A 27,121-nucleotide genomic window follows, 5' to 3' on the forward strand; every position below is an offset into this window, starting at 1 on the left:
GCAGCCACTCTGGAAAACAGCATGGAGGCTCCCCAAACAGTTGAAAATAGAGCTACCCTATGACCCAGCGATCGCACTACTGGGTATTTACCATAAAGATACAAAGGTAGTGATCCAAAGGGGCACATGCACCTGAATGTTTACAGCAGCAATGTCCACAATAGCCATACTATGAAAAGAGCCTAAATGTCCATCAACAGATGAATGGATAAAGAAGATGTGAGATATAGATATAGATATATAATGGAATATTATGCAGCCATCAAAAACCCAAAATATTGCCATTTGCAATGATGTGGATAGAACTAAAGGGTATTATGTTAAGTGAAATAGTCAATCAGATAAAGACAATTATCATATGATCTCACTGATATGAGGACTTTGAGAAACAAGACAGAGGATCATAGGGAAAGGGAGGGGAAAATGAAACAAGAGGAAGCCAGAGAGGGAGACAAACCATAAGAGACTCTTGATCTCAGGAAACAAACTGAGGGTTGCTGGAGGGGAGGGAGATAAGAGGAATGGAGTGGCTGGGTGATGGACAGTGGGGAGGGTATGTGCTATGGGGAGTACTGTGAATTGTGTAAAACTGACGAATCACAGACCTGTACCCCTGAAACAAATAATACATTATATGTTAGTAGAAAAAAAAACTAGTGCTTGCTTGTATGCAGGCACAAATTGTTTTCTGAAACCCTGGTTTCCAAAATGGAAGTGTGCGCACCGCACTGAATGCACCCAAGATCTTTCAGAGTATGAAAAGGAAATATTAGTATTTCTATTTATATATATTTGGCAACTTTTAAACTTTCTATTTGTATATGTTATGGTACATAAAACAAAGTCATGTCCCTAGTACATGTGGATAATTTATGATAATTTATAAAAAAATAAACATATGTATATAAGTGCTCAAATTTTTTTTAAAGATTTTATTTATTTATTTGACAGAGAAAGATCACAAGTAGACAGAGAGGCAGGCAGAGAGAGAGAGGGAAGCAGGCTCCCTGCTGAGCAGAGAGCCCAATGTGGGACTCGATCCCAGGACCCTGAGATCATGACCTGAGCCGAAGGCAGAGGCTTAACCCACTGAGCCACCCAGGCGCCCGAGTGCTCAATTTTTTTTACTGAGAAAGCTGTCTTAATCCATTTGGGCTGCTATAATAAAATATGAGAGACTGGGTAGCCTATTAACAGCAGAAATTTATATCCCATTGTTCTGGAGACTGAGGAGTTCAAGATCAAGGTACCAATATGGTTCCATTCCGGTGAGACACCTCTTCCTGGTTCATAGCCAGCACCTTCTCACTGTGCCCTGAAATGGTGGAAGGACCAAGAGAGTTCTGGGAAGGTGTCTTTTTTAAGAACACTAATCCCCATCAGGAGGGCTGCATCCTCATGACCTAAACATTTCCAAAAGCCCCACCTCTTAACACAATCATATCAGGCAAAAGGATTTCAATACGTGAATTTGGGGGGACACAAACATTTAGACCATAGTAAGTGCTTTATGCTTTTCCTAAAAAAGAAATTGAACACCAGAGTCCAAATGTGTGTTTTGTTTTGCCTACATAATTGGAGTGTGTGTTCTTCCAGGGAATAATGGTATCTTCTCTTACCTTTTCTGAGGGACCTTGTACATGTAAATGCTAATATTCACTGAACTCCACTGACATACAATTCAGTTCTTCAAGACCACCCATCTAGGGACCACCCTTTGAACACACTTTAGAGGCATTTTCATTAAAGCTAAGCTGTCTTAAAAAATGTGAATTAAAAATTAAAACTAAAAGTGAAACAAAGACATTTTCCTTTGTACCAGCAGAAAGAAGGCTTAATGAGAAACTTCAGTAGTAAATGTAGATAAGATAGGAGGGCAACTGGAAAGGATTAGATAAAGTGTGCCAGCAGCCTCAAACCAAAGAATGTCCAGTTGCCTAGTTAATTCATATTTTGCATAATTTTTTATTGATAAGAATAACTCATAATTAACTCAACTGGCTTACCAATGCTTTTTAAACCTTAGTGTACATAGGAATATCTAAGATGTAGCTTAAATACAAATTCTCAATCTTAGCCTAGGGATTCTGAGTCAGCAGGTCAGGGCGTTCTAGAAATGTGCATTTTTCATCAAGTATCCCCGGAGACTCTAAGCTAGTTATCTGAGACATGATTTTAAGGTAAATGTCCTAGACAACCACATTCTACCTTGTCACCAGCCATGAGAACTTGATTTAAAAAAAAAAAAAAAAGATCTAAGGGGTGCCTGAGTGAGTCAGTCAGTTAAGCATCCAACTCTTGATCTCAGCTCAGATCTTGATCTCAGGGTGGTGAATTCGAGCCCCATGTTGAATTAAAAAGAAAGAAAGAAAGAAAGAAAAAGCAGATCTAAGAATTCATTTATCAGTCTGTTACTCTCACCATCTCCCTACTGCCAACTGTGATCAGAAATGTGTAAGAGTCTATGTTCTTCCTGCAGATGATCATGTTCCTAGCTGTGAGATGGTCCAGTTTCCTCAGAACTGGGTATAGACTGTGATCTTGGTCCCCCAAGGCCAATTGCTGCTCCTTCATGCGCCAGCTGTGCATTTTCTGATATTAACTTGATAAACCATTGCTCAGTCCTAAGCTTCCTTTCCTCCTGATCCAATCCATGTAGCCTGGCTGATCCATTAGGTAAACTATCTTCTGGCTTTCCCATCTTCCCAACAGACATGAACACAAGAAATCCTGGAGCAGAGTGAGACACCTCTTTGTGAAAATAGTGGAGACTCACCTCTCCTAAGGTCTTTAATGAAATATGCCCTAAATCCCTCCCCAAAATGCCCTTCTTCTGTACTTCCTCTTTCAGTGGATTAAATTATTGTCCACTCAACTCTCCAAACCAGAAAATTAAGTCCAGTCAGTTTTAAGGTCCCATCAATTCTTTTGCTTTGAGTCATTTCATTGATCTTATCTCCTTTGTTTCTAATTGTAATGGCATACAATAATACTGACTGAGTAGTGGGTTCAAAGTTGCAGAAATGGATTTCGAATGTTAGTTTTTGTAGGTATAATAAAAAGCCATGGTAAATTAGAGGAGAGAAGATAAGGAGAAAGTAGGACAAAGTCAAAAAAATATTCATGAAAGCACTTTGGAAAATTCATAGCATTACACAAATGTAACATTTTATTATTAACCATAATTTCATTTTTGTTCTGATTCTGTCCAGAGAAATTTCTTCCTTAAAATAAAAGAATCTTAAGGCTTTGGTCAAAGAACATTATATGGTCTTCCAGTTACTACTTGTTTATTTACAATAACACTTCAGCAGCAAAGAAAAAGTTGTTTTACAGGGGGAAAAAAAAAAAACTTGCAATGACCACTGTGTAACTCAGCTGTGGTCTTGGGTTCAAATTAACATGTACACTCAAAAGGGATTCGTGAATACTAGACTAGAACTTGGAACCTGGTTCACTTAGCTTCACAGAAGGATATAGGACATGAAACAGCATTCTTGTTTAATGTCTGATGGTATTAAACCTGTCTTCTCAGGAGTTTTTACAATAATCTAGATATTGCTTCTTGCCCTCTCATCTCATGGGGACATGCTTGGCTGTAACAGACAAGACCGCAGGCATGGATAGGAGCCATCCCAGAGTATGAAAACCCCACAAATTTTGCAGAACCATATCTTAAAATCCTGTGAATGTGAATTCCAAGCCAACAGGCACTTTCAGTTTCAAGAAACACCATACACAGAATCCAAGGTTTGTGTTTCCTGACAGGTTTTTACATATTTCTTGTCACATGGGCCCACAAACTTTAATGCCTACTCAGCCTTCCTCATGCAGACATTGTTCACTGAACAGGGGTCATGTCTATAACTAAAAATGTTACTTTGTAACATAGTTGACATGCCTTGTTTATCTAAACCCAATACATTCCCAAGAAAGAGTAAGGATAAGATAAACTCAAGTTCATCTTCCCGTGGGAAAAAAAACTGCTCTAATATTGCTGTTAACCCTCGGGCCCCCCAAAAGACAGGGTTTGCTCCCACTCAAGAGCTCATTCCAGTGAAGGCGCTTCCTGGTAGCAGCTACTGAGCATTCAGGGGAAAGAAATGGAATGGGTGCCCACAGAGAAAAACCCATCTCTTTAACCTTCAAATATAAAGAACACAATCAATTCAACAAGCATTTGCTGTATATCTTGTACCAAACGGTGCCACATAGGAAGATTCATCTGCCATCCAAGATAAACTGAGGAGAGGAATGGGAGCAGAGGCCAATGAGAAGATAGGAAGCCACTGGACCAACTAGAGATGGCTGCAGCAAATTGCTTTGAGGGCTCTGAGTACTGGTGCTAGGGTGGCTTAAAAGAGCTAATTTGAAAGGATTCCTAAGTCCTAGAGATGCTTCTAAATCAGAGAAAAGGAAGACATAGCCAAACAGATCTTAAAGGCCGCACGGCTAAGACCATCTATCAGAGTGATGCAGCCTCATCACACAACTTCCCCCTAAACTAGTCAGTATCTTCCTGGAAAGGAACCACTGAAGTCTTCTGCAAAGTAAAACATCCCTGAAGGTACACCCAGAAACTGCTCAGTGACGTACACTGAAAGTGCTCAGTGGAGTGAGTACACAGTAAGTGCTCAATGCAAACATACCTCTCTCCTACTTAATGCCACACACACCCTTACCTCATGAATCTCCATGTCTCCTTTCTGTCCTGTCACTGGAGCAGAGACAGATCAGAATTCCCACTCACCACCCCATTTGGCACCAGGAAGGGAGACCCCTGGCGCAGGCATGACAGCATACTAATCCTGGTCACAGAGTAAGACTGGTGATCAGGAAGCTTCTGACTGCAAGCCATTGGGCGTCACCTGTCACTCTGTCCTTTGAGAACCAGAAATAAAACTTCTATTTCCTGCTGAGATGGCAAATAAGTAGGTTCGGGCTCTCAACTCCCTCACCCCATGTTAAGTTTGGTAAGGCTATAGAAGCAAAGGGAAGCAAAGATTTGGGGAAACAACAACAATGGCAACAACAAATGGGAAATGTTTAGAACTTGCGAAGAGACAGAACTGCCATCTTGAACCTGTGTGTTTAGGGAGGCGGGAGGGCTGCCTCCAGGGATAGAAGCAGCAATGGGAAGACAGACTGCAGGAAGACCTTTTTAAATTCTACACTTACCTCATCACAATTGCCTTGGAGCATCACTGCCTCCCCTTTACAACTTTTAATACAGCAGGAAAAAAAAATCAGTCCATCAAATGGAAAGTGAGAGAAAGAAGGAAAAACATACATTAAATACAAAATTTGAAATGAGTTAGAAAAATAAGTCTCAGCAGTTACCAATTAAAAGATAGAGACATTGACAATGGAGGAAATAAAAAGACCAAACTATGAGTTGCTTATAATAAACACACTTACAGCTGGAAGATACATAAAGGTTGAAATGAAAAGGAGGAAAAAGATTTACCAGGTGGCAGATATGACCCCCCAAAAGTTGGGCAATTATCTCAATACACAACAGAACAGAATTTAAGTTTTAAAAAAGTGCCTTCATAAGGGACCAACAAAAAGATTTTTATATAATTAAAAAGAAACAATAGAGCAAGAAGGAATAGAAGTCATAAATATATATGTAATCAATAACACAGACTCACAATTTATAAAGCAATAATTGAAAGAACAACAGACAGAAGTTTGTTTTTTTTTTAAGATTTTATTTATTTATTAGACAGAGATCACAGGTAGGCAGAGAGGCAGGCAGAGAGAGAGGAGGAAACAGGCTCCTTGCTGAGCAGAGAACCCAATGTGGGGCTCGATCCCAGGACCCTGGGATCATGACCTGAGCCGAAGGCAGAGGCTTTAACCCACTGAGCCACCCAGGCGCCCCTGAAGTTTATTTTTTTAATTGTAGTTGGTGATTTTAACAAACCCATATCAAAAACTGACATATAGAAAAATAAGCAGACTTAAAGAGAAGAACAAAAAAATTGTTTAAGCTTGTTTATTAATCAAGGAATTGGAAAATGAAAAATTCTTCCAGTTTACCTAAAGAAACAAGACAACTGGCTGGAATGTGTGATTCTGGATCACAGGACAAGAGGATAAAGGGAGCGGTGAGACTATGAGGATCTTTACTGAGAAAACTACTTAAATTTGAATATGTATTGTAGATGAGGTAATAGTATTATATCAAAGTTTACTGAGTATTTCCTGAGTATTTCCTGAGTATTATCACTCTCTTGTTTTTATATAAAAGAATGTCCTCGCTAAGAGCAAGAAATGTACTGAAATACTTAACAGGAAAGGGGTATGATGTGTACAACTTACTCTGAAATGCTTAGAAAAAAAATTAGAGAGACAGAAACGGAGAAGAAGAAAGCAAACATAGTAAAATGTTAAAAAGTTACTGAATCTAGACAAAGTGTCAAAGGAATTTTTGTACAATTCTTATAATTTTTCTGTAAATTTGAAATTATTGCAAAATTAAAAGTTTCAAATTTTCATTAAAAAACATTTGAATTAAAAACAAAATTATAAAGAATGTAAAGAATAATTAGACTGACCAGAAATTAAAACACTACATATCAATATTTGTTAGATATGATTAAAGCAGAACTTAGAGGAAAATTTTTTACCTTTAAATGCACTTTTCAGGAAACAAAAAAAAAAATTACATAAATAAAATGAGCTAAGCATTCAACTCAAAAGTTAAGTAAAGGGGAACAGAACAAACCCAAAGGAACGAGGAAGGAAATAATAAAGATAAAAATAAAGATAATAAAATTGAGAGTTTAAGACAAATTAATGGAAACAAAATCTGGCCTTTGAAAAGACACATCTATATATTGTTCCAGAAAAGAGAGTAAAGAGAGTGAAGAACAAAAGCTGTCCAACTCATTGTATAAAAGAATTTTTATTACAAAAATAAATAAGGAAATACAAGAGAGGCAAGTTTTATGTCCACGCTTCATAAAAGTAAACACAACACCCTAAGTAAAATATTAACTAAATAAAAGCAACAGTAAATATGTGACTCTAGGATAATCAAAAAGGGTTTATCAGAGGAATGCAAAGATGTTTCTCATCAAAAAAATCTCTCAATATAATCTCCCATATTAGGATATTAAAAGGGAAATATATATAATGAAACAAATCAATGAAGAAAAAATTTTTTATTTCAACATTGACAATTTTTTTATAAAAAAAAAAAAAAAACTCTTAGGGGCACCTGGGGGCTCAGTGGGTTAAAGCCTCAGCCTTCAGCTCAGGTCATGATCCCAGGGTCCTGGGATCAAGCATCTGGCTCTCTGCTCAGCGGGGAGCCTGCTTCCCCCACTCTCTCTGACTGCCTCTCTGCCTACTTGTGATCTCTGTCTGTCAAATAAATAAATAAAATCTTTAAAAAAAAAAAACTCTTAGAAAACTAGGACTAAAAGGTATTATTTAACTTAATTTAGTAAGATTATACATAAAAACCTTACAGTGAGGACTTCTGGGAAGAATGCGTAGACCCACTTCTCCCTATTCCTCCCACTAAGTACAATTAAAAACCCTGGACATTATATATAAAACAAACATAATACTCTGAAAGGTTGAGATAAGAAGGCAGACCTCATGGGATACCAGGACCTGAGGAGCAACACGATGATGAGTTCCCTGGGCTTCCTTTTTGCCTGATACATCCCAAACTTGGAGCTGAAGAAACAGACAACCTGGAAAGGCCAACTGACACAAAGAAACAAACAAAAAGCCCCTAAAGGCTGATATCACTAGCCCAAAGGCTGATATCACTAGCCAAAAGAGCAGGACAGAGGCAGCCTATCAAGACCAAAAACTTTTAGAAAATAAACTGCTCTGTTCCAGGCAAACACCATAGAAATAACTGTGGTCCCATTCCTATCCACACCAAAAAGACAGCATGGGATGCCCAGACTTCCACTGTCCCAAGACTGTAACATGGCACAACAGCATCACACGGCAGTGGTGCCCAAAAAGACCAATTAGGACACCAAGAATTCATTTCTTCTTGATAATGAGGTCATCTCCCCAGTATGTTAGTGGAATGAGATGTGGGAGGAGAGCTCTCACCCCTGCCCAATGATAATGATAATGACTAAAGAAGTTCTTTAAACAGAGTGAGAATTGTAAAACAGGATCCTTGAAACACCGAGAAAGAAGAACAAGATAAGCAAAAAATATGAGTAAACACAATGAATTTTTCTTCTCTCTTGAGTTTTCTAAATTATATTAGGTGGCTGAAGCAAAAATTGTGTGATATGGTTCTAAGTGTATATAGAGGAAATATTTAAGATAATATTTAAGATAAATATACTGTATATGAGGGAGGGGAAAGGGACAGAAAGAGAGGTAAGGTTTCTATACTCCACTCAAACTGGTAAATGATGACACCAGTAGACTGCAACAGTTAATGCATGTATAATGTAATACCTAGGGTAGCCAGTAAAAAAAAAGCTACACAAAGAGATACACTCAAAACCACTACAGATAAATAAAAATTGAATTATAAAAAATGTTCAAATAAGCCACAGAAAAGCAGAAAAAAGTAAACAGAGAAATGAGAAACAGTGAGAACAAAGAGAAAACAATAAATTAAATGGCAGGGGCGCCTGTGTGGCTCAGTGGATTAAGCCTCTGCCTTCAGCTCAGGTCATGATCTCAGGGTCCTGGGATGGAGTCCCACATCAGGCTCTCTGCTCAGCGGGGAGCCTGGTTCCCCCTCTCCCTCTGCCTGTCTGTATGCCTACTTGTGATCTCTCTCTGCCAAATAAATAAATAAAATCTTTAAAAAAAATTAAATGGCAGAATTGAACCCTTCCATATTGCTGTGAATTGATTTGTGTCCCTAAGGTCATACGTTAAAGCCCTAAAGCCCTAACCCCCAATGTGTTTGGAGATAGGGCCTCTGTGGAAACAACTAGGGTAAACGAGGTTGTAAGGGTAGGGCCCTGATCTGATAGGATTAGCGCCCTTCCAAGAAGAAACACCAGAAAAGCTTGTTCTTGTTCTATCTCCCAACCTCCCCCATATGAAATACAACCAATCATGCAGGCACTCCAATCTCGGACTTCCAGACTCCAGAAACACAATAAAATAAATTTCTGTTGTTTAAGCCACCTAGTCTAGAGTATTTTGTTATGGCAGCCCAAATAAATGAATATACATATCAATAATTATACTAAACACATATGGTCTAAATTCATCAGTTAAAGGAAAAATCGGTAGAGTGGATTTTCGAAAAGTGAACCATAGATACGATATCTACCAAAAGAACTCAGTTCAATTCAAATATACATGATTAAAAGTAAAAGGATAGGAAAAATATCTATTATTCAATCATTAATCAAAGGGAAACATGAGTGAATATACTACTAACAGATAAACTTCAGAGTAAAGAAATTTATCAGAGACAGATTGGGACATTTTATGTTGATAAAAGGGTCAACCTACCAAGAAGACATAATAATCCTAAACGCATATGAATTAAAAAACTATGCAAGCTGGGGCACCTGGGTGTCTCAGTTGGTTAAGCATCCAGCTCTTGATTTCAGCTCTGGTCATGATCTCAGGGTTGTGAGATTGAGCCTGCTGTCTGACTCTGCACTGAGCATGGAGCCTGCTTAAGATTCTCTCCCTCTGCCCCGCCCCCCACCCCACTGCTCATGTGCCATGCACTCTCTACCTCAAAAAAAAAAAAAAATCCATAATTATAGTTGGAGACTTAAACATAACCCTCTCAACAAGTAATACAAGAAATAGAACAATTAAACAAGAGTATCAGCAAGGATGAAGAACTCAGCAAAACTATCAACCAATAGGGTCTAACTCACATTTATACAACACTCCACCCAATAACAGCACAATACACATTCTTTGCAAGTGCCCAAAGATTATATATCAAGATGGATATATCTGGGGCCATAAAACAAATGTCGATAAATTTAAATAATTGAAATCATAGAGTATGTTCTCTGATCACAATAAAATTAAACTAGAAATCAGTAACAGAAAATCTCCAAACACTTGGAAAATTAGCAATCATTTTAAGATAACCCCTGGGTCAAACAAAAAGTCTCACGGGAAATAAAAGATGTGTTGCATTGAATATAAATTAAAATACAATATATCGAAGCCTAAGGAATATACTTAAAGCAGTGCTGAGAGGGGAATTTATAGCATGAAAATCATATATTAAAAAAAAAAAGGGAAAAGTCTCAAATCAATAATCTGAATCTCATAGCTCAAGAACCCAGAAAAAGGTCAAAGCCATAGCAAGCAGGAGAAAGGAAATACTAAAGATAAAAGCACAATGCAATGATATTGAAAACAGAAAAACAATAAGGAAAATCAATGAAACAACAGATTCTTTGAAAAGATCAACAAATTGATGAAACTCTAGCAAGATCTGTGACAAAGAAGACAGAAATCACTGATACCAGTAATGAAACAGGGAATATCAATACAGACCCTGCAGACATCAAAAAGATAAGGGAATGGGGCACCTGGGTGGCTCAGCGGGTTAGGCCCCTGCCCTGCATTGGGCTCTCTGCTCAGCGGGGAGCCTACTTCCCCTCTCTCTCTGCCTGCTGCTCTGCCTACTTGTGATTTCTCTCTCTGTCAAAGAAATAAATAGAATCTTTAAAAAAAAAAAAAAAAAAAGAGGGGCGCCTGGGTGGCTCAGTGGGTTAAGCCTCTGCCTTCGGCTCAGTTCATGATCCCAGGGATCTGGGATCGAGCCCCACATCGGGCTCTCTGCTCTGCAGGGAGCCTGCTTCCTCCTCTCTCTCTCTGCCTGCCTCTCTGCCTGCTTGTGATCTCTGTCTGTCAAATAAATAAATAAAATCTTTAAAAAAAAAAAGATAAGGGAATACTACAAACAACTATATAAACATAAATTTGAGAATTTAAACAAAATAGACATGTTCCTCAAAAAAGACAAATTAAAAAAAAGAAGAAAAAAAGACAAACTATTACAACTCACCCAATATGAAACACGTAATTTGAATAGCTCTATGGAACTATTAAGGTGTTAAATTTGCAATTTGAAATTTAAATTCCCAAAAGGGAAACTCTGGGCCCAGATGGCTTCACTGGAGAATTCTACCAAACATTTAAAGAAGAATTAACATCAATTCTACACAATCTGTTGCAGAAGAGGAGGGAAACACTTCCCAATTCATTTTATGAAACTTATATTACTCTAATATCAAAACCAAATGAAAAGGAAAACTACTCACCTATATTTTACATCAATATAAGCACAAAATCATTAAAAATAGTTAGCAAATATGATTCAGCAATATATTTTTTAAAAAAACAGTAAATACTACATTGAGGTTTTTCCAAGGATATGAAGCTGGTTCAATATTCAAAAATCAGGCAGTGTTATTATCAAGCTAACAAATAAAAATGATCAAATCAACACAATTATATCAACAAATGCAGGAAAAGCATTTGATTAAATTTAATACCCATTCATAACAAAAACTCAGAAAAAAGGTGGGAATAAATAGAACATTCCCAAGTTGTTTTAAAAAAAGGAGAGAGAAAGAAGAAAAAAGAAAAAGGCCTCAAGCTAACACACCTAATGGTGAAAGACTGAATACTTTTCCTATAAGACGAGGGACAAGGTAAGACATCCAGTCTCACCACTTTTATTCAAAGTAATTCTAGTCAGTAAATAGTGCAAGAAAGGAAAATAAAAGAAAAGGTAAACACAGTGGAGAAGGAGAGCCAGAAGCAGCAGCTGCTCAACCTAAAATAGATTAGGGACTTAAATGTAAAAGATAATTTTTTTTTAATTAGGGGAAATCTTCAGGATACAGAGCTAGGAAAAATTTCTTAGCGTTGACAACAAAAGCATGATTCATAAAAGGAAATATTAATAAATTGGACCTCATCAAAATTAGAAACATTTGCTCTGTGAGAAACCTGTGAAAAGGATGAAAAGACAAGATACACATGATGGAAGGAAATATTTCCAAACCATGTGTCCAAAAGAGAACCAGTATCTAGAATATACAACAAACTCTGAAAACTCAACAGTAAAAAATAAACACTCTAATTAGAAAATAGAAGAAATGAAGAGATATTTCACAGAGTAGGGTACACAGATGACAAGTAAGCACATGAAATGATGTTCAATAATAGCCATTAGGGAAATGCACATTACAACAATGAGATGGGGTGCCTGGGTAGTTCAGTCAGTTAAGCATCTGCCTTTGGCTCAAGTCATGATCCCAGGGTCCTGGGATTGAGTCCCACATCGGACTCCTTGCTCAAGCAAGGAGCCTGCTTCTCCCTCTGCCTCTACCTGCTACTCCCCCAGCTTGTGCTTTCTCTCTCTCTCTCCCTCTCTCTGACAAATGAATAAATAAATCTCAAAAAAAAAAAAAGAACAACAATGAGATATCACCACCCACCTGTTAAAATGGCTAAAATGAAAAACAGTGGCAATACCAAATGGTGGTGGTGATGTGGAAACTGGATTTCTCATACATTGCTGGTACAACCATTTGGGAAAACAGTTTTGTGGCTTCCTTAAAACTAAACAGGCAACTACTGCACTGTTCAGCAATTATACTACTAAGCATTTATCTTAGAGAAACAAAGACTTGTGTCCACACAAAAACCTGTGCATAAATGTTTAGAGCAGATTTATTCCTATTGCCTAAATACTGGAAACAATCCAAATATCCTTCAACTAACTGCTGAATCCATACCATGGAATACAACTGACCAATAAGAAGCTGTATGTAAGTAACAACCTTGTGTAATCTACAGAGAAATATGCTGAGGGAAAAAAGCCAATCCCCAAAAGTTATATACTGTATAAAACATTTTTGAAATGACAAAACACAAAAATAGAGAGCAGATGAGCAACTGCCAGAGTAGTTAAGGAGGACGTGGGATAATAGGGAAGTGGGCGTGGCCATAAAAGCACAATTTGAGGGATTCTTGTGATGATAGAAATGTTCTATATATTTTTAAAATATTTTATTTATTTACTTATTTATTTGAGGAGAGAGAACACAAGCGGGGAGAGAGGCAAAGAAAGAGAGAAAAGGAGAAGCAGACCTTCTGCTGGGCAGGGAGCCCAATGCAGGACTCAATCCCAGGACTCCAGGATCATGACCCAAGCCAAAGGCAGACACTTAACCAACTGAGCCACCCATGCGCCCAGAAATATTCTAATATTTTGACTGTATCAGTATATCCTGGTTGTGATAGTGTACCACAGCTTTGCAAGATGTCATCACCAGGAGAAATAGTGTTAAAGGTACTTGGGATCTGTTTATACTATTTTTTTTTCACTACTGCATGTGAATAATGTGAATTATCTCAAATAACATGTTTAATTTTTTAAAAACTCTACAGCAAACATAGTAATTAATGGAGAACATTTAGCTGCATTTCCTTTAACAATAATGCTCATTGTCACTGCTACCACCTAACATAGCCCTAGAGGTCCTGGTCAATGCTATGGAAAAGAAAACTAAGAGTTTTCAGGATTTAAAGGGATACTCTCAGAGTCTGCTGATGATGTCATTATCTACTGGGAGAGAGAGAGCATATCAACAACAAACTACTGAAACCAGCAAGAGAATCTAGCAAGATTGTCCCACATATGACCGACCTACAAAAATTAGTTAACTTCTAATATTTGCAAATTACATATATTATAAGATGTTAATATCCAGAGTATATAAAGTACTCCTACAACTCAACAGCAGTAACAAATAAAACCACACACAAAAATAATTTAAAAACAGGCAAATGACATGAATAGGTATTTCTCTAAAGGTGATATGCAAATGACTGATGAGCATATAAAAAGATGTTCAACATCACCAATCATTAGAGAAATGCAAATCACAAAACCACAATGAAATATCACTTCACACCCATTAGGATGGTTACTATCCAAAAAAAAAAAAAAAGGCAGGTTCTTGAAGATATTTGCATACCCATGTTCATAGCAACATTATTCATAATAGCCAAGAGGTAGATGCAACCCAAGTGTCCATTGATGGATGAATGCATAAACAAGATGCAGGATATCCATACAATGGAATACTATTTGGCCTTAAAAAGGGAAGGAAATCCTAATCCATCTACAACATGGATGAACTTCAAGGACATTATGCTAAGTGAAATAAGGCAGTCTCAAAATAACACACATTGTATGATTGCACTTACACGAAGTATCTAACGTAGTCAAATTCATAGAAACAGAAAGTAGTATGGTGGTGACCAGGGCTGAGGAGAAAGGGAAATGAGGAGTTGTTGTTTAATGGGTACCGAAATTCAGTTTTGCATAAGAACATTTTGAAGATTCACTGCAGAGTAATGTGAAGGTACCTAACACTACTGAAATGTACACTTCAAAATGGTTAAGATGGTCAAAGTTGTTATGTTTTCACCCCATTTTCTGAAACGTCGGTTACACTTCTCTACACAGAAAGAACTGATAAAATAAAATTACAATAAGATAATCAATCATAATGACAACAAAGTCCGTAAAATGTCAAAGAGATTACTGAGCGTGTATGGGACCATGATGAAAACGTGAATTTTTTAAAAAGCATAATAAAGAATACACAAGATGATTTGAACAGGTGGGGAAATACCCCTGTTTTTTGCAAGAGATGACTTAATATTAAAAAGAAGTCAGTTAAAAAAAAAAAGTCAGTTATCCCCAAATTGCTCAATAAATGCAATCAAAGTTCAAGTTTAATTCTGAGGAACTCAAAAATCTTACAGTATAATACATCTGGAAAAAATAAAGGTCCACAAAGAGTTACATCAGCCTTGGGCCAGGGCAGGGGAGACCAGAAAGGAGTATTCTCTCAGGTCCCTGAGCAGGAAACGGCAGTCTTCTGTTATTACTGAGGTCTTGTCCCCACCCGAGGCCAGAGGAAAGCCAAGTTTTGCATCTTTCCGCCCCCTCCAGCACCCCACTGCCACAACTTTGGTTTTTTTCCTTCATGTTGTGAATGTGCCAACTCTCCTACATCTGTCCTTCTAGATCCACATTTCTCCACCTGGGTATGTCCCAGGTGCTGGCCTGTAGGACATCACGGTTCCAAACTCCTTGGCTTCCCCTTGCTTTCAGCCGAGCTCTAAGAGTGGAGGCGGGCAGAGCTCGAGGTCAAGGTCTTTACTCCTTTGGCTCCTTTGCAAGGTCACCTTAGACTGCCTGTGTCCCTTGACTGTTGCTGGCAAGCTAGTGACACTGTAGGACTGGCTCTCCTTCTGAATTCTGATAACCCCTCCAGTCCCTCGCCTCTTTCAATCTTGGGGTAGCGACAGGTCAACTGCTGCTACCCCCAGGTTACACGGTGCTATCCCCCACCTACTTCTTTGGGAATGCTTCCTTGTAAATCGACTCCCCTTAAACTGTCTTATTTCGAGTGTGCCATCTGTTTTCTGTTGAGGCCCTGGGACTATGAAAGTCATTTCTTTCCTCATTTCCTTCCTCTGACCAGCCTGGCCAAAGGCTCTTAGAAACCTCATTTGAAACTTGGGAGAGGAAGGGTCAGGAGAGCAGTTGAGTCCCTCTTCAGGGAGCAATCTTTTTGGGTTTGGGGTCTTTCCACCCTCTGCAGCCCCTGGGGACTGGGCTGGCAAAGTAGTTTTCCTAAATAAACATGGAGATTAAATACCAAGCTTTTTTCTGGTCTTTTCGCATGACTGTGTACATGAGTAAGGAAACAAAGAGAAGCTGGAACCCAGGGGCATGTTGTCACCCAGGAAAAAAGCACGGAGGATCCACCCTCCTGTGATATATTTGAGTTCCATTCCCATTGTCTTTTTTTTTTAATCTGAGTATAGTTGACACACAATGTTGCCGTTGTTTCAGGTGTAGGACATAGCAGTTCAACTTCTCTATACTTTCTACTGTGCTCACAAGTGTAGCTGCCCTCTGTCACCATACAACGTTATTACCATATCATTCACTATATTCCTCATGCTGTGCCTTTTATCCCTGTGACTCATTCATTCTGTAACTGGAAGCCTGCGTCTCCCACTCCCCTTCACCCATGTTGCCCAGCCCCTGGCCCCCCTCCCCTCTAGCAACCACAAGTTTGTTCTCCTGTATTTATAGGTCTGATTCAGCTTTTTGTTTGTTTATTCGTTTGTTGCAGTATTTTTAGATCCCACATATGATTGAGATCATATCAAAAGAGGAACCTCAAACTTGAAATCAACACAGTTCTCTAAAGTATTGGTATCTGCCCCAAGGGTTGAAGGGACTCCCTGCCTTGTGTGTGCCCTTGGGAGCATAGAACCAGCCCTTCATGGGTGGACAGTTGGACTAGATGACCTTTAAAGTCAATTCCAGGGACGCCTGGGTGGCTCAGTTGGTTGGACGACTGCCTTCGGCTCAGGTCATGACCCCGGAGTCCCGGGATCGAGTCCCGCATCGGGCTCCCAGCTCCACGGGGAGTCTGCTTCTCTCTCTGACCTTCTCCTCGCTCATGCTCTCTCTCACTGTGTCTCTCTCAAATAAATAAATAAAATATTAAAAAAAAAAAAAGTCAATTCCAACTCCAAGTTCAGCTTTTAAAATGAACAAAACATTGAAAGGAGAGAACCAGGGGTGCCTGGGTGGCTCAGTGGGTTAAAGCCTCTGCTTTGGCTCCGGTCATAGTCTCAGGGTCCTGGGATGGAGCCCCGCATCAGGCTCTCCGCTCAGCGGGGAGCCTGCTTCCTCCTCCTCTCTCTGCCTACTTGTGATCTCTGTCTGTCAAATAAATAAATAAGTCTTTGGAAAAAAAAAAAAAAGAAAGGAGAGAACCACCTGGATTAGATATAATCCAACAGCCCATCTGTCTCTCTCCTCTCTCCCCCCACCACCTCTCTCTCTCTCTCTCTCTCTCTCACACACACACACACACAGAGCTTTTATTGACATTTTATTATGTTTAACATTCTAGTCTCCTCATACAGTCCTAGAGCTGGCTCACCATTATCCTACTTCTTTCCATCCAAGCACCACTCATCACCCCATGTGAGGACATGTAGTTCCTCCCTTTTCTCCCTAGTCTGGCTTCCTGGATCCCAGACACCTACGTGGCACTTTCTCCTAACTCCTTACCTGGAAACGGACAGCCATCCCTATAAAACACAAACACACAAAGTTAGGGCAGAGAGAAGCCTGCCAGGACTCTCCAGAGGAGGACTGGAAGCTATCCAACTAGCTGACTCTCTCTTTCCTTCCCCTGGGGGTCCTGTCACTTTGATTCTCACTGCTGTGACCAGACCCGGACCCTCTGGATAGGCAGCTCCCTCAAAATCAGCCCTGCAGAGACACCACCTAAAGCCCTACCCCAAGACCAGACTAGCACTTCAAAAAGAATTTATTTTGTCAACTAAACAAAAACAAAAATCACGAATAGAAAAAGGAAAATGAGGGGCACCTGGGTGGCTCAGTGGGTTAAAGCCTCTGCCTTCGGCTCAGGTCATGATCCCAGAGTCCTGGGATCGAGCCCCACCTGGGGCTCTCTGCTTAGCGGGAGCCTGCTTCCTCCTCTCTCTCTCTCTCTGCCTGCCTCTCTGCCTACTTGTGATCTCTGTCTGTCAAATAAATAAATAAATAAAGGAAAATGAAACAACATAAGACTTTAAACAGCAAGTTTTCAAATTAAGTCAAGCAGAAGTGGAAGATTATTTACATGATGCACAAGCTTAATCATTAAATGCTGTATGTAAATGCAAAAAAAGAAATACAAAACTGATAAAATTTCTAGAGATTAATTTCTGAGCCAACATTTGCCAATTACCACAGCGCTCAGCACTTTCCATCTTCCAACCTTATATGGCCTTGTTCAGAGAATAATCGTTTTGAATTCATGAGCACTTTCCCCTCCCATTGACTCCTCCACGAAACTCCTTCCAGAACAAATGCCCTTGATCACAGGGATCCTTCTGGGGAAACCAGGGGAGTGGAAGAGATCAATTCACTGGTTGGACAAACCCTGAGCACCTACTTTGGACATCAAGTCCATAAGAACAGTGCTTCCTCCATTCCTCTGTAGGTCCCCACCAGCACAGAAATGGTCCAAGGATGAAGGGTTTTAGACCCTATGATACACACACACACACACACACACACACACACATTCAAGGATAGCAGCACACAAGAAGGTTTTACAGTCTATCTTCTGCCTCTTCCCCCAGCTCATCAGATTCTGATCTTACGTATTCCTGTGCAGACACCCACATGCAAATATGCATCCATAACCCCTTGTTCTCCCTCCACAATATTCCGTTAGGCTAAGCTGCTTCAAGTATTTGTATTCACTTCTGGCTTCTTTTTCTTGCCCAAAGTCTGGCGTCCAACTCTAATTCCAAAGGCAATGCCACAGCCCCGCTTTCTGTGTCCAGCAGGTGTCGCCCCTCACCGGAAACAAAATGCACCCTCCCTTCTACCGTGAGAAATCTTTACCCCTACAGCAGACGTCCCTCGGGTTGGGGTTGAAAGCGGGGCTCTGGAGAGAGGTGTGCTCTCCTAGAGTGAGGATCCTCTGAATAAAGCCATCTACTTACTTCCAGCTAAGGTAGACAAACATCCCATGGGAAATTTGTTCTTTGATCTTGGGCAAGTTATCCACACTCCAAGCCTTGCTTTCTTCACCTGTGATATGGAAGGAGACAACCTTTTTCTCCTGGCGTTATTGGAAGAAGTAAGTGAGATACAAATACAAAGCACTTAGCCCAGCACCTGGGTCATTATACGTACTTGAGCTGTGGGCTTTTCCCCACTTAGGGTTTGGAAGAAATCACCACCCAAAACTTCTATCTGAAGTTAAGCTCTGCCCCCTGAGTCTTAGCTAAGGATCCACATCAGAGCTGCAATGAGGATCCGTGAGATAATACATGTAAAGTACCCGGTCCAATGTCTGGTCCAGAAAGCTGAGTAACAAGCAATAACTAACATCACTCCTGTGGGCTCAGCACATGCCAGCAACGTTCTTAACCATCTGCAAGTATGAACGCACTCAATCCTCCTAAGACCCCTTATGAGGTAAGTAATCTGTCAATTCCCTGCCTCTCTCTGATTCTGTGACTCCATCCAACCACAGTTTAATTTCTTTTTATGAATTATAGATCAGAAAACTGCCCCCAATTCTGTCATGTCTAGAGGGAATAATTAAGAGGACATACTGACTCCTCCACTCAAGGAGGAGAGAATTAACCCCAACCCATAACTCTGCTCATGGTCCCTCCCCAGGGCCTCAGGAAAAAGCATAAAAAAAAAAAATACAACAATATTTCCACCAGAGTTTATTCCTCAGAGATGATCACCAGTAACTCACTGGCCCCTGTGGCACACTGTGGCTTCCAGAAAGGTCTTTAATCTCCCTCCCCAGATGATATTCAACCCAGAAATATAGTTAGCCTTGGACAATAACTTGATTACACAATATTCCCAGGATTGAGTTCCCCTAGCGTGCTAAGGTGTACACAGGGTGGGCTGGGAAGTTCAAAGATCCGGATGGAGAAACCATAGGATCCAAGAAAATGTGTAGGGTCTGACGATGTTGGGGGGACACAGCAGCATCACTAAGACTCTGAATCTCCTCGCTTGCGGTATAGAAGGTGTAGGTCTCTTCCTCTAACTGACATGTTGACCTGCAGAAGAAATAAAAAGGAAATAATAAGGCTTCAAACCAACTTGACCCCATCCTCTGTCTCTAGAGCCATCCATGCCAGAGCCCTTAATACGATGACATCAAAAATTCTAGATCACCAAGGACTAATACTACAAAGCCACTTTCAGTTGTCTCCCCATAAACACTCCATTGGATAGAAGAAGGGGGTGTGGTTGCTCCTCTTTCCTGCTCCTAATCCCAGCAATGGCACTTTAAATTATGCTCTTGGCTACATCCTGGTGAAGCCTCGCCCCTACTATAAACACCATTAGCTGAGCCCAGCACTGACTCCCGAAATCTCTCACCACCACCCCACCAAGGACCAGGAGGCAAACAACTAACACAGATGTTACCTTCTGGATAACTGGCCCCAGGGAGGAAAATGTAGCCTGGAAAAAGAAAATATCTGATTAGGGGACAGTCTGTAGATAAAAGTATCTGGTGTTACTCACAACAAATGAGGTAGCAATGGGAAAACCAGTCACAGACAGAAAGTGAACAGAAATTGGGAGTGAGATTGGCAACAGGAGGTCAGGGACGGCACTCACCGGAGGAGTGAACTCTCCGCCAGCTGAGCAAACCAAGAGAGAAAATGACGAAGCCCAGGCCCAGAGTCACTGCAGACACGGAAACCTTCAGTGTCTGCATCGGGGACAGCCCAGGTGCTGCAAAAATAGAAACTTACTGGAACCAATCTATTGCCCATTGCCAGAGCAACTTAATTTAGTGTGACTTCCAGCTAGGAAGTTCAAAGGTGCTTTAGCCCAATGCCAAGAGTCTGGCGCACACCAACCTATACCCAAGGAAACAGACTTTACTCAAAAATCCCCATCCTGTAGCTCTCTACTGCTAGAGCAGCCCTGGGGGACCCCTCTCAACACAGTTAGCACCAGAGCTTCTAGGTCCTCTCTAATATACTGGGGTCTCTCGGGCATCTTTTTTCCCTTCCTCACCCTGAAGGTCTTCTCACCAAAAAATAAAGGATTCCTCATTCTCCTCAATATTTACCCCATAGTGACTATGTTGGCTCCCTTATGTGCTCTAACAGAGTATTTATCTATTAAAATGTCTTTCCACCTTTCTTAACTCTCAGTGATCCCATTCCATGAGTTATCTGACTACTGAGGTATCTCTTCCTGTCCACCTCCAGATTTCCAGAACTGGTCTCCAGCCCACCCCATAGCTCCCACTTCCTGGAACCCATCATACTCTGAATCCACCCTACCTGGATTCCTCCCACCATGCTGAAATGAACATTCCATCATCAAAGGAAACTCTGGCACACGCTGGGGAGGAGACTTTCCCAGGAGAGTTCTGGTGCACCTGTGGGTTCTGCTTTTCATGCCCTTCTCAGCTGCCCAGCAAGACAGCATTCCCCAAAGGGGAGCCCAATCTCAGCAGCCAGTCTAGGATCCTGTTCCCCAGCTCTTCGTAGATACCCCTCCTCTTCCTCATTGCTCCCTCTTCTATTTCCTCAAATATGTGTACCAAATCTCTTGGTACGTTTAACTACTTCCAATCCTGGGGTTCAAGCAGTGGTTATTGGTTCCTTGTTCATTAGCCCCCAAGCATGTAAACCAAAGTGTTTGCCAGCCAGGCTTTTTCTTCCTTGACAGAGCAGCCCAAATTCACAACTGCCCGTACGCCGAGAGAAAGTCCCGTTTCTTCCGAAAGCTTTTTTATTCCTTCGGTTCCCATTCCTGGCCAGACAACAGAATAGTTGAAATCTGAAGATCCTAAAATGTTGCATCACAATTTTTGGTTGTGAAAACATGGTCACCAAACCACATCCTCTTTTCAGGATAGGCACGCTGCTCTCCTGCCACCCCCAGATGCACACATGACATCAACCACGCCACCGTGGCAACAGCAACAGTAACTCTTCCCATTCCTGTCTCCCACGGCCTCATCTCTGGTCATCAGCCCTCCACCAGTTCCTCCAGACTGGCTGCTCATTCTCAGCATCTCCCTCCCTGCTGTCATTCCCTGGACCTGTCCACATGTCACTCCCTGAGCCAAAATGTTGGTGTTCCTTGTCAACAACCCATGCACAGTAGCTCTCTGCTTCAACCGTAATTCCTCCCACCCTCCATGCACTTACTCCAGTCCTGGAAGACAGGCTCAGGAGCCCCAATGTGCACCACCACACAGGTGTAGGTGTCCCCATAAGAAGGGGTTGTAGCTAAATAGGAGACAGTCTGATATGTCCAGTCTCCATTGGGCTGGGCCATCTTAGGGTCACTACTGTGAGGAGGGACAGGCTGCCCATTCTTCCTCCACCAGATGGTCACATCAGCTGGATAGAAGCCCCAAACGTAGCAGGCCAGCATCACACTCTCCTTCGTGTTAAAAGGAGTGGTTTTGGCTACTTGCACAGTTGGTGGCCCTGCATAGGAAGAAAATGTGGTCGTGAAAGAAGGCAACATTCTGGCTTTTTCTCCAACCCGGTTTCTTTCCTGCTTCAACTCTTCATGGCTTTTGCCAACTGACCCTTCCCACCCCCACTCCATGCCTCCACACATCCCTTTAAAAAAGGAATTAGAATTATTCCTGCTTTGCTCTTTATTTCCCCTCATTCCTTCACTGCTCTTTCAGATTCCTGATCCAACATTATGGTTGATCACATTAAGCAGAAGCCAGGTCTGAACTGCAAGCTGTTTCAGAAGTCACTGAATATATATTTCAAGTAATATATTGATAATTTCAAGTGAAATGTTTATTTCAAGTATATAAGCTAACCGTTATCAAGCATTGTAGGTTAGGATTTATAAAGGTAGAAAAAGATGTCTGTCCTCAAATCTAATTTAACAAACTTAAGTGGCTGAATCAAGCAACATTTTTCCCTCAGATAGTTTAAGGAAATGAGCCTAACTCAGATCTAACTCTCTTAAATTTGGATTAACATAATCTGAATTAATGAGATTGTTAATATTGCCATTCCCTACTAGTATATTCTTCTAGGTGGCCCTCCTGCTTGCCTCTACTTTGGTGCTTTTCAAACAAAATCTTAAATAAAAATCCAAGAAATTGTGTTAAAAGGCAGTTTCACTAGGCTGCATCCCCAAATATTTTCACTGAGAAGATCTATAGTGGCACTCAAGGGCTTGTATTTTTAACAAGCACCTTCCCCAGGCAATTCTGAGAAAAGTGGTCCAGAAGTCACATTTTAGACATATTACTCTGTCTAATGGAGATCTTCATGTTTTCTTTTATCAGTCTCAAGTCCTTCTCAGTGCAAGGGATTGGGGGCAAGAAAGCATGTTGAAATTCCCAGGGAGGCTTTCTAAATATTCCCATGCCTGGGTGCATCCCAGACCTAAAACATCAGAACCTATGACAAAGAGGTATGAGCACTTTGGAAAAAGGTATTCTGGTTATTCTGACACACTCCTGGTTGAACTTGACTCTGCATCATGAGATGCCCTGAATGGAAGGAAAGCATGCTTACTCTCTCAGCCCATTGGCCTCAAACATCACTTCCCTTTCTTTATTCCTGCTCCATACCCGTCAACAACACTTTGAGGGTCCACATTCACTCTTCTTACATTCCAGGTCCACACATTTTCTGCTTCTTTCCTGCACAAATCTCAAACCTGTTGGCTATAGAGGGATGGAGGGATGGAAGGATTCTCCCTGGCTTCTCCTCTAACTGTGCTTCCCAATAGCCCCGTTGTGCCCCTCTCTTCTTACGTGTCCTGTGCGTCAGTGATCCCCAGAAGGACTGGGTATGTGTGGCACAGTCCTGGAGTCCATTAGACAAGCGGGAAAGCACGGATTCCTGACGGTTGAGGAACTCTGAGAGGTACTTGGCCAAGGGATTCAGTGCCCCAAATTCAAGAGGGACCATTTTGGACTTGTCTCGATCCCAGCAGGTCAGCAAATCCTTGTTGAAGGAGACACAATATGTGAAATCCTTTGCAGTCCCATCATCATCCAACAGACAGGTGCTTTCCACATGGGCTATAAAGCCACCTACAGGAACCAGAGAAAGGGGGCAGCTCAGAGACCTCTGCAGGGAGCCCAAGCCCCGGTTCCTGCCCCAGTTACACCCAGTGAGTGGGGTGTAGCTTTCCTGCTTCAGGCAGCATCTACAGACCAAGCTCGTGTACTGGAGTCTCTGAGAGCACCAAGTCAGGGAATAGACGGTAGCAGCAGAGAAGTTTTTAGTTACCGTTTCCTCTTTATGAGACTAAATATGGGAACAAGAATGGCCCCAAATTATTTGCTAGTTTAAACACAACAATTTACCCAGGACAAGACCTTCAGTAAGGTGAATTATTGATTGAGAAAAGGGGTCAAGGGAAAGAGTCAGCTTTGTTGCATGCTGGATATATTATTAAATATTCACTCCATATATATTTATGGAGCACACACACAAATGTGCCAGGCACTGTGCTAGGAGCTGAGGATATGAGGATACAGAAATAAACAAGACAGATATTGCCCTTGCCTACACTCCAGCAAAAGATACATATTACGCAAATAATTATACAGTTCAATTATATTAAAATTGCAACAAAGATACAAAGGTAGGAAGTGCTATCAGAGTATATACCAGAGAAACAAAGAGTCTGGGGTGTCCAAATCCAAGTGACTCCCTTGCCCCAAAGGAGCAGAGGAAGGGGGATCCCAAGCAGGAAACCCTTACCTTCTCCAGCAGAGCCCAGGCTGAGGCCCAGAAGCAAAGGCAGGAGTGTGGTCATGCTCTGCTCTGGGGACACACCAGGAATTCAGTGCCCTGGACTAGTTCTTCCAGGGCCCTGGGTCCTCACCTGCTCCAGTAGTTCCAGCCTGGGTAGATGATCTCCAGACCCTGAGCGGACTAGAATATAGCCCCGACTCCTTGATCCCCCATAAATGAGTGATTTGGAGCCACCCAGTCCCTAGATACTAATTCTGTTCCTACCAGCTCTTCTAAATCAGTCCCAAACTAAGAGTTGTCAGATGGGTTAGATGGGCGGGGACAAATAGGAGACAAATCACTGAGTGCTTCAGCCTAGCATCACCAGTTACCAGGTAAATCTTATCCTGCCCTAGGCTTTAAAGGACTCTGTCTCTTAACTCTTTCCCTGTGGGAAAGACCAGTCTGTAGATGGATTTCCTTAGATCAGTGGAGAGAATAATCCCAATACTCCCAGAACATACGTAGCCTGGGCTGCCCACCGGTTTAACTATTTCCCTTCAATATCCTTCCAAAAGACAGAGACTAGGTAACTTCTCTGTCCCTTAGAGGGAGGTAACTTAGAAAGATATTGCATAACCCCTGGTCTGCCCTGTCACCAGGAGATGGGAGATGGAGGCAGGAGCTGTAAGGCTCTTCTGGAGCAGGTGGCAGAGACAGGGCTGTTGAGATGGAAGGAGGCCCAGGGAGCGTGCAGGGTTATTTGGCCTCAAAGCGCCACTGGGGAAGAGGGGAAACAATTCCACTTTAGAGGTCAGAGACGGAGACTGGAAAATCCTTCCCTGGGATTCCATTGCTTCTTGCAGAGCTGCATTTTGTCCTTCCTGCTTTTTTGGAGCCAGTCTGAGCCATCTCAGGGCAGACCACAGGACAACTCCACATGAACCCTTGATAAATAGCTGGGAATGGACCAATTCTCAAAGCTCTCCTGCCTTGCCCAAACTCAACACTCTCCTATGCGTTTCTCCCACTAATCCTATCTGTCCTGGAGCAGGTCCCTGCATTATGAAGCCACTAGAAAAAATAAGATAAAGATTCCCTCCTTTACTTCCCCCGGAAAAGGCAGATTTTAAATGGCAATTCATCCTCCTATCCCATTGTGAACTGTACAACTGTGATGGCTTCTTCACTCACAAATTTAAAACCTGAAATTGTCTTCTCTCTCTTCCCCAGTGGCTTCGGGGCTGCATCTCCCCACCTCAGTTTCTGCAACCTTTAGATTTGATTTAGCAGTGAGCTAAATGAGAGAGGACTAGGAGAGAGCCCCTTGACACCACACTTACCTGTCCTCCTCCAAAGTCCCCAACCTCAAGAAAATCAATACTTAGGAAGAAAAAAGAAGTATGTACCAAAAATGAATAGAAAAATGACTATCAGAAGCAAAACACTTGGGTAATAATTGAGATTATCTGAAGTTGTGTTTCCCAGCAACCCCTGCTCTGAACCTCCTCTTCATTATAAGATGTTTCTACACTCTACATCCTCTAATATGAGCCATCAGGAGAGCTGGAATGGGCAGAAGACGGAGGCAGCGAGTCCAAAATTTGTTGAGCTTCTGCTCTGGAACTGATACTACACTAGGTAGGCCCTTTCCATGCTATCTCATATAACCTTAAAAGATTTGTTGAGCGTCCCCATTTTACAGTTTTGAAAAGAGCTCCAAAGATTCACACACAGACACGCACACACACACGTGAATGCAAATGAGCAAACCCACACACTCACTACATCCTGGGGCTGGAGGTGACCCACATAAAGGTAGCCAGTGGTGGCCTCCACTGAGAGAAAGATAAAGGGAAAAGTCACTCCACCATCCAAATCTTTGCTTCGCTGTTCTCAGAATTCCTTCTGTTCTCAGAACCAGGGTCTCTCCGCGCTTTCTCTTTTGACAGTTTCAATACTGTGTAAACTCTTCCCCACTTGTACATGCACTTCCCCCGGATGCTCTTCCCCGCCCCGCCCTCCCACCAGGTAGGCAGTGAACCTGACCTTGCAGGAGCCAGGGCTTGAGATCCTTTTCACCATCTACGAAGCCCGCACCTGCACAGAATTGCTGGTGGTGAGGTCCCGTGCCTGCCTGCACCGGGATGGCCGCCCACCAGCAAGATGAGGCCATGTCTAGTCTCTGCTCGGGCAGCCAAAGGAGATGTGAAACCTTCTCTGAGGCAGCAGCAGGAAATGCAGAAGTTTTCACTTCTCCATTAATGAGAAGGCGACGGGTGCTTTTTAGAATAAAGCAGGACAGAAAACCCAGAGACCTGTGCTCAGCCAAGAGGTTTTTTCCTTCCCCTTTTCCTCCTAATTTTACAGACCAAGTTCTGTCCCCCACCTCCCATCAACCCAAAAGAACGTTTCACGTGCTATCCATTGTGATTGGATAACTATTTCTGTAGTGTCAGGACCGCCAGGACTGCAGGAGTGAGGGAGCCGCAGCCTCATTCCCACAAGCTGTCCCTCTTTTCCTGGCACTGCCCAAGCTCGGAAAGCCAGTCCTCTCCTTTCACATGCTTCTTCCTCCAGGCTGTCCACCACGCACCACAGGTGGACTAACCATAGCATTCCTGTGCAGAACATTACAGGGAATACCCAGGGAGGAGACAGGGATTCTGTTCCCATGTCACTCACTTTTAGGTCAGTTGGGGAGTGAGAACAGTCATCTGTAAAGAGAAGAGTTTATTTTAAGGCAAGTAAGCAGTAATGCCAGTGTACTTCAAAGAGAAAAGAGAAATCATTGAGGGCACAGTGGACAGGGAGTCCTCTCCAG

General features: G+C 41.7%; 1 protein-coding gene across 5 annotated transcripts; it reads right to left on the reverse strand.

The window, feature by feature from the left end:
* Positions 1-19,406: 19,406 nt before the first annotated feature.
* On the reverse strand, positions 19,407-24,620 carry LOC116862137 (HLA class II histocompatibility antigen, DM beta chain). 5 transcript variants are annotated; one of them, XM_032849275.1, is made up of 6 exons: positions 24,325-24,617; positions 23,367-23,648; positions 21,778-22,062; positions 20,225-20,341; positions 20,030-20,065; positions 19,407-19,656 (listed from the first exon to the last, which is right to left on the reverse strand). In XM_032849275.1, exons 1-6 carry the CDS (start codon positions 24,377-24,379, stop codon positions 19,640-19,642), a joined length of 792 nt encoding a protein of 263 aa, XP_032705166.1. In that variant the 5' UTR covers positions 24,380-24,617; the 3' UTR covers positions 19,407-19,639. The 5 variants fall into 5 exon arrangements, with proteins under 5 accessions (XP_032705166.1, XP_032705170.1, XP_032705169.1 ...); XM_032849279.1 differs by having other exon boundaries at positions 23,367-23,559; positions 24,449-24,615; XM_032849278.1 differs by having other exon boundaries at positions 23,367-23,559; positions 24,325-24,615.
* Between the last annotated feature and the right edge of the window lie 2,501 nt (positions 24,621-27,121).

Source organism: Lontra canadensis, unplaced genomic scaffold (genome assembly GCF_010015895.1).
Source record: "Lontra canadensis isolate GAN:19392208 unplaced genomic scaffold, GSC_riverotter_1.0 scaffold222, whole genome shotgun sequence".
Lineage (NCBI taxonomy): Eukaryota > Metazoa > Chordata > Mammalia > Carnivora > Mustelidae > Lontra > Lontra canadensis.

What these genes read in the sequence shown, in the direction of transcription:
- LOC116862137 (XM_032849275.1), bottom strand. Translation starts at nt 24,379, where the DNA reads ATGACCACACTCCTGCCTTTGCTTCTGGGCCTCAGCCTGGGCTCTGCT. An exon ending in CCTGGGCTCTGCTGGAGAAG is followed by an intron (nt 23,649 to 24,324) that starts GTAAGGGTTTCC and finishes TGGTTCCTGTAG; the next exon opens with GTGGCTTTATAGCCCATGTG. An exon ending in GCGGAGAGTTCACTCCTCCG is followed by an intron (nt 20,066 to 20,224) that starts GTGAGTGCCGTC and finishes TTCTTTTTCCAG; the next exon opens with GCTACATTTTCCTCCCTGGG.